The sequence below is a fragment of the Polypterus senegalus genome, chromosome 12, assembly GCF_016835505.1.
Source record: "Polypterus senegalus isolate Bchr_013 chromosome 12, ASM1683550v1, whole genome shotgun sequence".
Classification (NCBI taxonomy): domain Eukaryota; kingdom Metazoa; phylum Chordata; class Cladistia; order Polypteriformes; family Polypteridae; genus Polypterus; species Polypterus senegalus.
Window position 1 is genome coordinate 90,355,991 of NC_053165.1, and position 12,604 is coordinate 90,368,594.

Consider the following 12,604-nt stretch of genomic DNA (forward strand, 5'->3'; position numbering starts at 1 on the left):
AGAGAGGGGGGCATAAATAAGGAATGATCATTTTAGGATATCCTGACCGGGTCATTTACTGATTCTGTCATCATCCCAATCATATGGTGCCATCCACCAGTGTCCCATATGGTGCCTATCCATTCAAAATGCTTGAACGGATGGACTGGCACCCTGACTGGAATAGAGAATGACCTGGCAAGGAGGCCATAGTGGATGGGCTACATAATTGGAAGTACAACCCGGCCGGGATAGCTCTATGCTCCTATCACAGTTGGCGCAGTCGTATAAATGGACGGATTTGGGGAGACTGGTTATCAGGAACAGACCTAGGGTGAGAGGTGGCAATGCTACCCTGGCATAGCCCTAGTTTTGACCCGCACAAGGTTTCATGGGACCTGAATATTCAAAAGGGCAACTCTGTCAGGATGTCTGGGTGCCACCAGAGGGCGCTGTTGGGAGCAGGCCTCCCTACTTTCGGGAACTTCCACATAACCCAGAAGTGCTCCAGTCGTTCTGCGTCATGACATCAGCAGTACCCCCAGATCCAACACAAAAGGAGCCACCTCGCCTCACTTGGGCGAGTTGGAGTCGGGCGGAAGAGGACAAAGCTCGCCTGGGAGGAATGGAGGTGGAGAAAGACAGAAAAAGAGAATTGGGCTTTGCCACCCTTATAAGATGCCTTTTTGCAAGGTATTTGTATAAATAAAATGTGTACTGGCACCCGGGAGTTGTGCTTGTAAGGATGTATCTGGGGTTTGGGGAGCTGCAACCCCCTTCATCCATCCATCGTACATTGAATAAAATAGCCTGACTGTGTCAGGTGACCTTACATATTCTGTGAACCCCATTTTTCCACTATGAGATCACAAGATGGCAAGAAATTACCCCAGCAATATCAGACAACCAAGGAAACAACCTTAAGTAGGACATTGGTCTTGACTCCATTAATTCAGTCACCTCACCCAGTAATTTGTGGGAGACCCCCATCTACTTGGCAACCACATGCTCAAATGACCTTCACTGGCCTGTAACTGGAGCTTGATTAACCAGAAATAAACAGCCAGAGGAATTCTGGGTAAATATGAAAGTTACACGTTTGCTGAATGGTGTTGTGCATCATGTGTTCTCCACCAGACTGTATATGACATACTGCTTGCTGTTATTATGAAGACGATGGACTTCACTCTCAATAGCCGTTATGTACGCTGCCATGCCTGTGCACAGCGGACAGCTTTAGGGCTCTGGTGATGGTAATTTCCCCCACCACTCCACAGGTTGGCGCTGTGTACCAACACCTTTTCTTTTCCTCCATCTGCAGACCAGATGATTGACAGCTTTAACACGAATGATGTCACTTCTGGTGTCCGTCCTACTTGACCCGCCTCTTTCTGTCAGGGGTGCCTACAGCCGGAAGTCAACATTTAGACTCTAAACCAGGGGTGTCTAACTCCGGGCCTGCAGGTTTTCATTCTCTCCTAATCAGTGACCAGTTTCCATTGCTAATAAACTCCTTTTCCCTTCATTTTAAAAGCCCCGTTTTTAAGGATTCAGTCCTCTAAATGTATTCCTTTCTTCATTAAATGACAGTCAAATGTGATGTGAGATGTGAAACAAGCCGACAGATGACCAGCTAAACTGGGATTTCAGACTCCAACCAATTTCACTACAAACCAGTCTCTTAATGAGAAGCTGATTCTTGCTGTTAATTAAACATTTTATTTAATTCGTTGGCGTGTTACTGCCTCGCAGTTAGGAGACCCGGGTTCGCTTCCCGGGTCCTCCCTGCGTGAAGTTTGCATGTTCTCTCCGTGTCTGCGTGGATTTCCTCCCACAGTCCAAAGACATGCAGGTTAGGTGGACTGGCGATTCTAAATTGTCCCTAGTGTGTGTGCTTGGTGTGTGTGCCCTGCGGTGGGCTGGCGCCCTGCCTGGGGTTTGTTCCTGCCTTGCGCCCTGTGTTGAATGGGATTGGCTCCAGCAGACCCCCGTGACACCTGTAGTTAGGATATAGCGGGTTGGATACTGGATGGATGGAAATTGGAAATTCAGATGTAAAAACGTCTAATTTTTTTAATCAGTTGTTTTCCTGCATTTAAGGCTTATGCTGCAAAACGTACTGTTAAATTACGGATTTGAAACTGGGCCCAGAGTGCTTTAGCAGTACTGAAACAGAAACTGAGACGCTCTGAAATGCTGGCCAAGTTCTAATCCTCCATCACACTTCACACATTTTTATTTGTCCCGCAGCTGCTAAAGCCCCCTCAGGTAAGTCAAGTATTTAAAATAATCAACCTGGCCGATTCTGTGCTCTGAATGAATAAAAATCAAACTGTGCAACTCCTTCCTATTGTGCAAATCCAGAAACTCTACAGCCAGATGATCAAACCCAAGCAATACTAACAACTTGAGGGAATTAAAAAAAATTATATATATATATATATATATATATATATATATATATATATATATATATAATAGACAAGATGAAATCAATCATATTCTCATAAACCTGAGGTGACATGAATTACAGTAAGGGTATCCATTACACTATTTGGGAAATCAAGTGACTGAAAGGGGTGCCGACACATGGACTCGTTTTAATGCTTACCAGCCTCTCTGGCAATACTCAAAACCATTTCATTTCTTTTAAATCTCTGCTTAGGAGTTTTATAAATTTGTATCGTTTCCCTTTACTGTTCATTTTTTGTTTTTCCATCCGACTGAACATTTGGTAAAAAGCTAATTGATGAACCAGGCTATGAAGCGTGTATCGCATGTCATTTTAAATACCTTCTTGTGCCTGGTCAGATCTGTTATATTGTATATTCCTCGGCTATTGTCTTTCTCTCTTATGGCAGGCGTGTCAAAGTGGCGTCTTCTGATGTTAAACTCCAAGAGAGGAAATGAGGAGTAGAAGAAGGAAACGTGAGGAGATCGTTATGTCCCAACATCCTACACACATTAAAAGTCACCCACTGGTATTCTGGCCTACTTTTTTGGCAGTCTGTCACTCCCTCTTTAGCCATTTTCTTGCATACATTGATAGTGAGAGTTAGGAGTATTACTGTTTATTTTTACTGTCCACCCCGGCCAACTGACCTTCTCATTGGATCGTCGTTAGAGACTGTCACACACGTGCGCATGGGAGGCAGCTAAAGGGCTCAAGAGAAGGTTGGTCAGACCAGGGGGTGGAAGCGTACACTGATCCTTCCTCTTTCTTTCCTGCAGAACAAGTTCAGGAAATTCCGCCTGGGCCCTATGACGCCACTTCCTGTTCCACCCCCAGCAGACGCCACTTCCTCCCTTCCAACTTTAAAACCTCCTTGTCTGTACCATAACCTCAGTTCTGTTTTGAACTCATCTTCCAATTATACGGGAGGCTGACCCCAAAACCTTTTTACGTGTCAAGGCTTGATTATTACCACTTACAAACAGAAGAACAAAAAAATTCTATTGGAATTTTAATTATATACACACACACGTGGACAAATTTGTTGGTACCCGTCCACGGAACGAGAAATCGCCCACAATGGTCTCAAAACTAACGTGAAGTTGTGAAAGTAATCGGCAACCATCTTTGTTAATTCCATATTTAACAAAATAAATATATACTGTATATCTGACTTTGCTTTGGAGTTTTCATTCAATAGAATATTTCAATCAAGAACAAAAAGGAAAATGGCACGGACACAAGTGATGGGACCCTTAACCAAAGATTTTGTTACGCAACCTTTGGAGGAAATTACAGCAAACAAGCAATTCCTGATAGCTCTCCATGAGTCTTCTGCACCCATCCAGAGATCCTTTGGCCCACTGCACCATCTGGGTCAGGTTTGAAGGGGGGTCTTCTCCAGACTGCATGGTTCAGTTCTTTCCATTGATTTTCGATGGGATTCAAATCAGGGCTCACAGATGTCCACTCCAGAATAGTCCAGTGTTTTGTTCTTCATTCTTCAGAGTTTTGGCTCTTTACCCTGTTGGAGAATCCATGACTTGCTACGGAGACCGAGCTTTCTGGCAGTGGACAGCACGTTTCACTCCAGAATGTCCTGCTAGTCTTGAGATTTCATTGTTCCCTGCACAGACACATGGCACCACATGCCAAATGCAGCAAAGTAGCCTAAAACATAAGCAAGCCTCCTCCATGCTTCACAGTAGCTATGCTGCTCTTTTGTTTGATAGCTTCCTTTGTTTATCTGGGGACTTGGAGCTGACGTGACTTGCCATAAGGTTCCACTTTTGTCTAATCTGTCCAAAGAACATTCTACCAGGAGCTTATCAATATGCAAATTCCAGTCTGGCTCTTTTACATTTTTCTTTCAACAGTGTAGTCTTCCTGGATCTTCTTCCATTTAGCCTGCGGTCACTCAAAAAGCTACAGATGGTGTGTTCAGACACTGATGGACCCCGATGATCATGGAGTTCAGCTGGTATCTCATTGGAAGTCATCCTTGGTTTTTTGTCTACCATTCTCACTACCCTCCTGCCCATGCTGGGGTTGATTTTCCATTTGTGGCTGCGTCACAGCAAGGCAGCCCGAAAACATAACTGAGCCTCCTCCATGTTTCACAGTAGCTGTGGTGTTCTTTTCTTTGTCAGCTTCATTTTGGAGTTGGAGTTGACGTGACTTGCAAGAAAGCTACAGTTTTGACTCATCTGTCCAAAGGACATTCTCCTAGAAGCACTGTGGCTTGTCAATACCACAGTCTGGCTTTTTATGTGGAGTCCTCCTGGATCTTCTTCCATTGTGCCCATTGTAACTCAAAAAGAGATGGATGGTGCGATCGGACACTGATGGACCCTGCCTGACATTGGAGTTCACCTTGTGTCTCCTTGGAAGTCGTCTTTGGCTTTGTGTCTACCATTCTGCCCATTCTGTGGTCGAGGTTCCCCTTGAGGAGGTTGGCTGCAGCCCCATGGACCTTAAACTTCTTAAGAATACTTGAACTGTTGTCACAGGAACATCAAGCTACCTGGAGGTGGTCTTCTAGCCTTTGGCTTTCACATGCTGGTCTCTCATTTTCTTTCTGATCTCCTCACAGAACTCTCTCTCTCCTCCACGTTCAGGGTGGGACATACGATGACACCAAACATCAGAGTGACGACATTTCTCATTTAAAATCGGCTGAACGACTGACTGCTGCACATGTGTGTGATACGAATCCAAGAAAACGGCGAGTTTGAAAAAAACTCCAATCCAATTATTTGTGATCTTTTCTAGGGGTCCCCACAAATGTGTCCAGGACCATTTTAGAACATCTTTGTAGAATAAGCAACACTTGATCTCTAGTCACACTTGGTTTACTTTCTCGATGACACGTCACAGGCATGCAGGTGTACCAGGGATGACGGCTTTTCATTTCATCACCTTTCACGAGGCACACAACGAGCTGTAAGAGGAACAAATTCATCCAAACCTGCACACATCTCACGTAAGTGTGCATTATTTATCCCACTGACATACTATTTATGCATTAGTTTTCTTATCTACTTTTGCTTTGTTCCTCTTTGACATCTTGTAAAGCACTTTGAGCTACATCGTTTTTATGACAACGTGATATAGAAGTAAATGTTGACAAAGTCTTACTTCAAGACAGAAATTGCAAAGAAATTCTTACTTGTATGCTCAGTCAAAATACGTCACCACTCTCTGGCACCATAATAAGAAAGAAATGTTTTCCTTAAATAATTAAATAAACAATGTGAATAGAAGAATACAGTGCAGACACCTGGCCCTGAAGCAGTTCTGAATGTGGACATTCAAGTCACAGGAGGTTCTGCTCAAGCTTTATAAGACACTGGTGAGTCCTCATCTGGAGTACTGGGTGTGTAGTTTTGGTATCCAGGCTACAAAAAGGACATAACAGCACAAGAGAAAGTCCAGAGAAGAGCAACTGGGCTGATTCCAGGGTTACAGAGGATGAGTTATGAGGAAAGATATAAAGAGCTGAGCTTGTTTAATGTCAGTAAATGTAAATTATTACATGTAAGAAGTAAAAATGTGAGGTTTGAATACACAATGGGCGGTTGGAAAATCGAGAGTACACCTTATGAGAAGGATTTAGGAGTCATATTGGACTCTAAGATATTGACTTCCCAACAGTGTTCAGAAGCCATTAAGAAGGCTAACAGAATGTTAGGTTATATAGCACGATGTGTGGAGTACAAGACCAAGGAGGTTCTGCTCAACCTTTATAATGCACTTGTGAGGCCCCATCTGGAGTCCTGGGTGCAGTTTTGGTCTCCAAGCTACAAAAAGGACATAGCAGCACTAGAAAAGGTCCAGAGAAGAACAATGAGGCTGATTCCAGGGTTACAGAGGATGAGTTATGAGGAAAGATATAAAGAGTTGAGCTTGTTTAATGTCAGTAAATGTAAAGTATTACATGTAAGAAGTAAAAATGTGAGGTTTGAATACACAATGGGAGGTGTGGAAATCAAAGGACTTAGGAGTCGTAGTGGACTCGTCACTATCAACTACCAGACAGTGTTCGGAAGTCACTAAGAAAGGTAACAGAATGTCAGGTCATATAGCACCTTGATGTGTGGAGTACAAGTCACAGGAGGTGACCCTCAACCTTTATAACACACTGGTGAGGCCCCATCTGGAGTCCTGGGGTACAGTTTTGGTCTCCAAGCTACAAAAAGGACATAAAAACACAAGAGAAAGTCCAGAGAAGAACAATGAGGCTGATTCCAGGGTTACAGAGGATGAGTTATGAGTAAAGATATAAAGAGTTGAGCTTGTTTAATGTCAGTAAATGTAAAGTATTACATGTAAGAAGTAAAAATGTGAGGTTTGAATACACAGTGGGAGGTGTGGAAATCAAAGGAATTAGGAGTCATAGTGAACTCCACACTATCAGCCAGGCAGTGTTCAGAAGCCATTAAGAAGGCTAACAGAGTGTCAGGTTATATAGCGCCTTGATGTGTGGAGTACAAGACCAAGGAGGTTCTGCTCAGGTTTTATAACACACTGGTGAGGCCTCATCTGGAGTTCTGTGTGCAGTTTTGGTCTCCAGGCTACAAAAAGGACATAACAGCACAAGAGAAAGTCCAGAGAAGAGCAACTAGGCTGAGTCCAGGGCTACAGAGGATGAGTTATGAGGAAAGATATAAAGAGCTGAGCCTTTACAGTTTAAGCAAAAGAAGATTAAGAGGTGACATAAGTGAAGTGTTTAAAATTATGAAGGGAATTAGTCCAGTGGATCGAGACTATTATTTTAAAATGAGTTCATCAAGAACATGGGGACACAGCTGGAAACTTGTTAAGAGGAAATCTGACACAAACATTAGGAAATGTTTCTTCATACAGAGGACCAGAGACACCTGGAATAAGCGACCAAGTAGTGTGGTAGACAATAGAACTTTAGGGGATTTCAAAACTTGACCTGATGTTATTTTAAAAGAATTAAGTGGACAGGACTAAAGAGCTTTGAATGGGCCGTTCTCATCCATATCGTTCTAATGTTCAGGCTAAAATTCATGCAAACATTAGGAAGTTTTTCTTCACATAGATAACCACAGACTCGAGGAATAAACGACCAAGTAGTGTGGTAGACAGTAGGACTTTAGGGGCTTTCAAAATTCTACTTGATGTTATTTTAGAAGAATTTAGTGGATCGGACTGCCGAATGGCCTGTTCTCGTCTAGAGTGTTTTCGCAGACGACAACTTTCTAGAATCAATTGTGAATTTTCACACCACCGCCATTCCCAAAACCCCAAATGTGCACATGCGTTACCTTTGACAAGCCCATCTTGCAGACTTCCAGAGTGGCGAGACCAGCACAACACACCAAGGCACTGGAGCTCGATAGCCCAGAACTGGCCGGGATTGTTCCGTCGACGACGCAGTTCATCCCAGGTGGACATGGAAGCTCGAAATGCTCCTGTTGTTGAAGTAAAAGAAGGAAACAAAACACACATGACCGAAGGTTTTCTGATGGGATTCATAAATGATCCTTTGAGTGTGTTGCACTCGTACATCTGCACAACTTAATCATAACAACAATATCCTAGTCACCAGTTAAAAAGCTTCCATTCATTTTATTTCAAAATGTATATATTCACGACTAGGCCCGATGTCTCATATCTGATTTAGCTGAAGGAGGCACATTTATTATCTCGTAAAATGCTAAATTGGTTGGGTGTGCTCAAAATCCTTTAAGGGAAATGGCTTATCACAGCCTTCTGCCCCCTTCAATAAAAAAGTAGTGAGCCTTCATCGAAAACGTTTATAGTCTAGTCCTTAGCAATAAAATAAAAAGAGTTGCCGACTGCGGCTCGAGTACCCTTCGCAAAAACAGAAAACAGATTACGGGAGAAAACTGATCTGGCAGCCAATGCCTTTTTCTTCTTCTCTTGCAGAATGGCAGCCAAGCTTCTTTTAAGAAACATATGAGGAATAATGTTTAAACTGAACCTGAACCACAGAGATGTCTTGAAAGTGAAATTGGACTTGCAGAGTTATCACGCAATGTTTTTACAGGGAAAGAAAAAAAATATATATATATAATCCAGTTTCAGAAAAGACGACAATTGCTGCCAAGTTTTCCTCTAGTTATATCCCAATAGGATTGCAAGCTCAAATTAATATAAACAGATTTTACACCCCCCCCACACCAGAAGCCCATGCACAACAGATTTAGAACGGTTGTAGCATTTTCGAAAAGTTCCTCGACCACCTTATGTGCATTAAACACGCTCTATTCATTAAATTTTTACTTTGAGGTGTCCTGCTTATATTGGCAAGGCTGTAACCCATCAGGCCTAAACTCTTAATACACTGCCCGACATCTCCAACACCCAAATGTTTTGCTCCCTGAAACATTTTTTGGTGAAGATGAAAAGGACTGTCAAAAACACAAATATAATTTCAGATTGACCGAATCATGTAGGAGTTGGGAGAAACTTGACATTAACTTTTATCGAATTTAACGTGTTGAATCGCTCAATGGTGCCGAATGTCACACGCGTGCGTGTGGGAGGCAACTAGAAGGACCAAAAGAAGGTAATTCCACACCAGGCCGGGGAGTGGTGGGGTGCAGTAAACCTTCCTCTTTTATCTCAGCAGATCAGACACGGGAAAATCTACGCCAGACTCTGACAATGTCACTTTCAGTTCTAGTTCAATAACGTTACTTTCGGTTCCGGCCCAGAGAATGTCACTTCCGGTCCAACCCCCAAAAGAAGGTCACTTCCATTTCCAGTGATCCCAAGAGTGTCACTTCCACCAGCCTGTCCTAAAATCAAGACAACCTCCCCTTTGTATTCAGTTCTGTTTTGGACTCGGCTCCGTACAGACTATTTTGCCTTTTGCAGCCAGTATACGGGTGGCTGCCCCAAACCTTTCTTCACGTGTCAAGGCTATTTATTTTCACACGACACGTCTGTTTTCATTTGAACTCTTCTCATTTCAGTGTCCGACGATAGTCGGCCAAGCATTTATAGACTTCACTTCCCTTCACCAAGTACTTCCATCGTTGCAATGTCTTGGTAAGAAACACTCATGTTCATTCGCTGATTAGCAGGGAAGAAGTCCGAGGGTGAATACAGAAGACGAATCTCGATTGCACGTCGTGGATTTGGATGTTTCTGTAGATGGTGCTCTCTGGTTGCTAAGAAAATTCTCTATAACTAATCCTCGAATGTCTACCAATGCGATTTCTCCGGCCCCACGAGCAGATTTTTGAACCGCTTGTCATTGATAAACAAGTTTGTGGACCCTTCATTTTAGCATCAAAAATGAGCCTCAAATATCGAAATTCTTTACCTTTCTTGTTCATTGCTCTCCCAAAATGTTTAATCAGTCCAAGTTTTAGCAGATGAGGATGCAGAAAATTTAAATCGACAAGCGGTTTATGGGCCTCACTTCTCTGCCCCGGAGTGGCCAGGTCTTTAACGTCATGAGGAATTCTGTGTTTTTCTTGTGCCATTCATTTATGTTGCTTTTGTTGACGATGTAAGTTGCTGGTTTGGTTTTGCTTTTGTCTTTAAGCTACCCGTGTTATGTCGTTTGAGTTTTGTGGGTGGACTTAGGCTTAGGGTTTTCTTTAAGCTTACCTTTGGAGGGTGATCCCCTCCCAAGAGGCGGGGCCACCTGCCTATCACCACCAGGGACCGCCCTCTAACCCAATAAAGCTGGAGGGTCTCTCATAGTTCCTGGCAGTTCATTTCGAATGTGTTAGGGAGTTCTGGCAAGTTCTACTGTTTTACTGGGCTTTTTGTGATTTTTCTCAATTCCTAATCTTTTCTTGCTCTGTTTACTGTCCAATAATGCTCACTAGAGGGGGATATACTACCAAACCCCAGCTTTAAAAATAAATAAATAAAAAAGTGTAAACACAGAAACTTACAAAAAAATCAAAAGTTTTTATTTTCACAAAAGACGTTCTGTGAAACTGTGACGTTCCAAACAGCACGATGGCAAAATGGTGTCACCTAAAACACAAGGCCATCCAAGCAAACAAAGTCCCAAGTCACAAATAAAGAGAATAGTCAGAAAATGCAGGATAAAAAGGAAAATCACAAAAGCAGAGCAAAACACAAGAACTCGCCAAAATTCCCAAGTACATCTGAACTGAACCCGCCAGGAACTGCGGGAGACCCCTCTAGATATACATGGCAGGGGGCAGTTCCTTACAGAGATTTGCAGGTGGCCCTGCCTCTTGGGAGGGAATCACCCAACAAATTCAGGCAAGCTTAACAACAAGATCAAAAAAACAAACAACAATGCGCATCATCAACAAAAGCAACATTAACGGAAATAAAATGGGACAAAATGAGCAAAAAGGACATGAAACAAGACCCCTGGATGAAAAAAGGACAGAATGAAATGAGACCCTTTCTCCACACTTGGTATATCCAAGCTGCATTCTTCATAGCAGTGCCAGCACGTTAGATCACCACAGATGTTCTGGTAGTAGTTGGTATTCTGCGTTATGTATACTTAAGATATGTGAGGAAGTCACAAAAAAAAAAAAAAAAATCAACAATTGCAATAAAACGGCACACAATAGTAAAATGTAAATTGTGATTATTTTTGTGATTAGCAGGACAAAATTCATGAGATTCACCAAAAAAGTGTTCACAAAGCAAAATCTTTATTGTCCAATGCTATGAATACACGAATGAGTCATGCAAGCCTTGGCTTAATCTCTTGGTAAAGGCTAACATAGCAAAGCTTTTTAGTTTTAATTTAAAATTCTACATTCTGAAAGAAAGAAAGAAAGAAAGAAAGAATCAAATACAGATCCATTCATTTCTGAAAGAACCCCAAGAATTTCTCTTAAACAATCCAAAACCAAATGATAATGGGTAAATCTTTATGATTTCAATTCCATTAGAAAATTGGTAACAGAAAACGAATACAAGCCGTTCTGTTGGGGTCTCTAAAGTTGCTTACTCCCACATGCATAACATGGCGCTCCAATTTAAACAGAGAAGAGACAACAGATTTACTGTAAACCACAGTTATCCACTAAAAGAATGAATCAGAAAATGTGCATTAGCAGTTTAGGCCACTTGCTATCTAAGCAATGAGAGAGCCAGCCACAAAAATGAAAGGCAAATTAGCCGAAATCAAGTATAAAACCACTCCACGGAACATGAAAAAGTGATGTCATTTGCTTCTATTTTTCAAAAACGATCCCTAATTCTGTTCTCATTTTGCATAGTTCTTGACAACTATGAGCAATCATCTTTTCTTGTTCAATAATCCTCAAAAGACATTTTTGCGGTTGCACTTTAGTGAGATACACTATCAAAGCCAATGGGGCGAGGAGGAGGAGGAGGGAGTTTTCCTCAAGCTCCAAAAGCCGAGGGTGGTCATATTCATCTGAAGTTAATTGTAATAGTCCTGTGTTCCACTGCTTTTGATCTCAACAAATGAGGGAAGAAGAACTGAAATCTTTCATATGTGAAAAGGGTGCTAGGGCAAGGGCACCACCGGGATGGAACAGGGATACCACACTTTGGCATAAGGACTCTAGGAGAGAGAAGGAGATTCCTGCAAAATGTTCCTGCACAAAGCTAGTATGGAAAGACAGGGGCTGTCAGTAAGTGGGGTGTGAATAAAAGGGGGCACCACTGAATGAAGAAATGAGGTTTAGTATGGATGAAGATATTGTATGTTCCTCCAGGTAACATGAAGGCAGATGATCCAGTGAGTGCTCTAGAATCTGGACCACCTTACCCTTTCAAAGTCGGGAACTGGCAGGAGGCTACTCTTGAACTTCCAGCTAGGAGTGGCACTACCCAACATTGCAGACTAACAAGCCATAAAAATTAAATAAGGTCTGAGACTGGCAAGGATTGGTTTCTGGTTGAGCTATTGTATAGGGGTGAGGGCCTGTGGCCACTGTGGACATCCGGGACTGCCGCTGGCCACCCTTGTAGTGGAGGAAATCAAGAAGCACAGTTGAAAATCGACAAGGCCCTCTGCATTCTGCCTTGTCTTAATGCTAACTGGTTTCTCTTGTGCTTTATATTTTTCTTGTTTTGGTTATCCACCCCACTACTGATTGGATTAGTGCTGGATGAGGTGTTGATGAGTCCAGCAGGGGCGCTTACCCTGTGGTCTGAATGTGGATCCTAATGCTCCAGTGCAGTGATGGGAGATGT

At 42.5% G+C, this 12,604-nt stretch overlaps 1 protein-coding gene across 3 annotated transcripts in view; it reads right to left on the bottom strand.

Annotated features, from left to right (window-relative positions):
- galk2 (galactokinase 2) overlaps positions 1-12,604 on the bottom strand; it is a 151,556-nt gene that overhangs the window by 116,313 nt on the left and 22,639 nt on the right. For all 3 annotated transcript variants that reach the window (XM_039772878.1, XM_039772877.1, XM_039772879.1), the window contains one exon: positions 7,726-7,872. In XM_039772878.1, the coding sequence (XP_039628812.1) occupies positions 7,726-7,872 (147 nt within the window). The remainder of the gene's footprint in view (positions 1-7,725; positions 7,873-12,604) is intronic.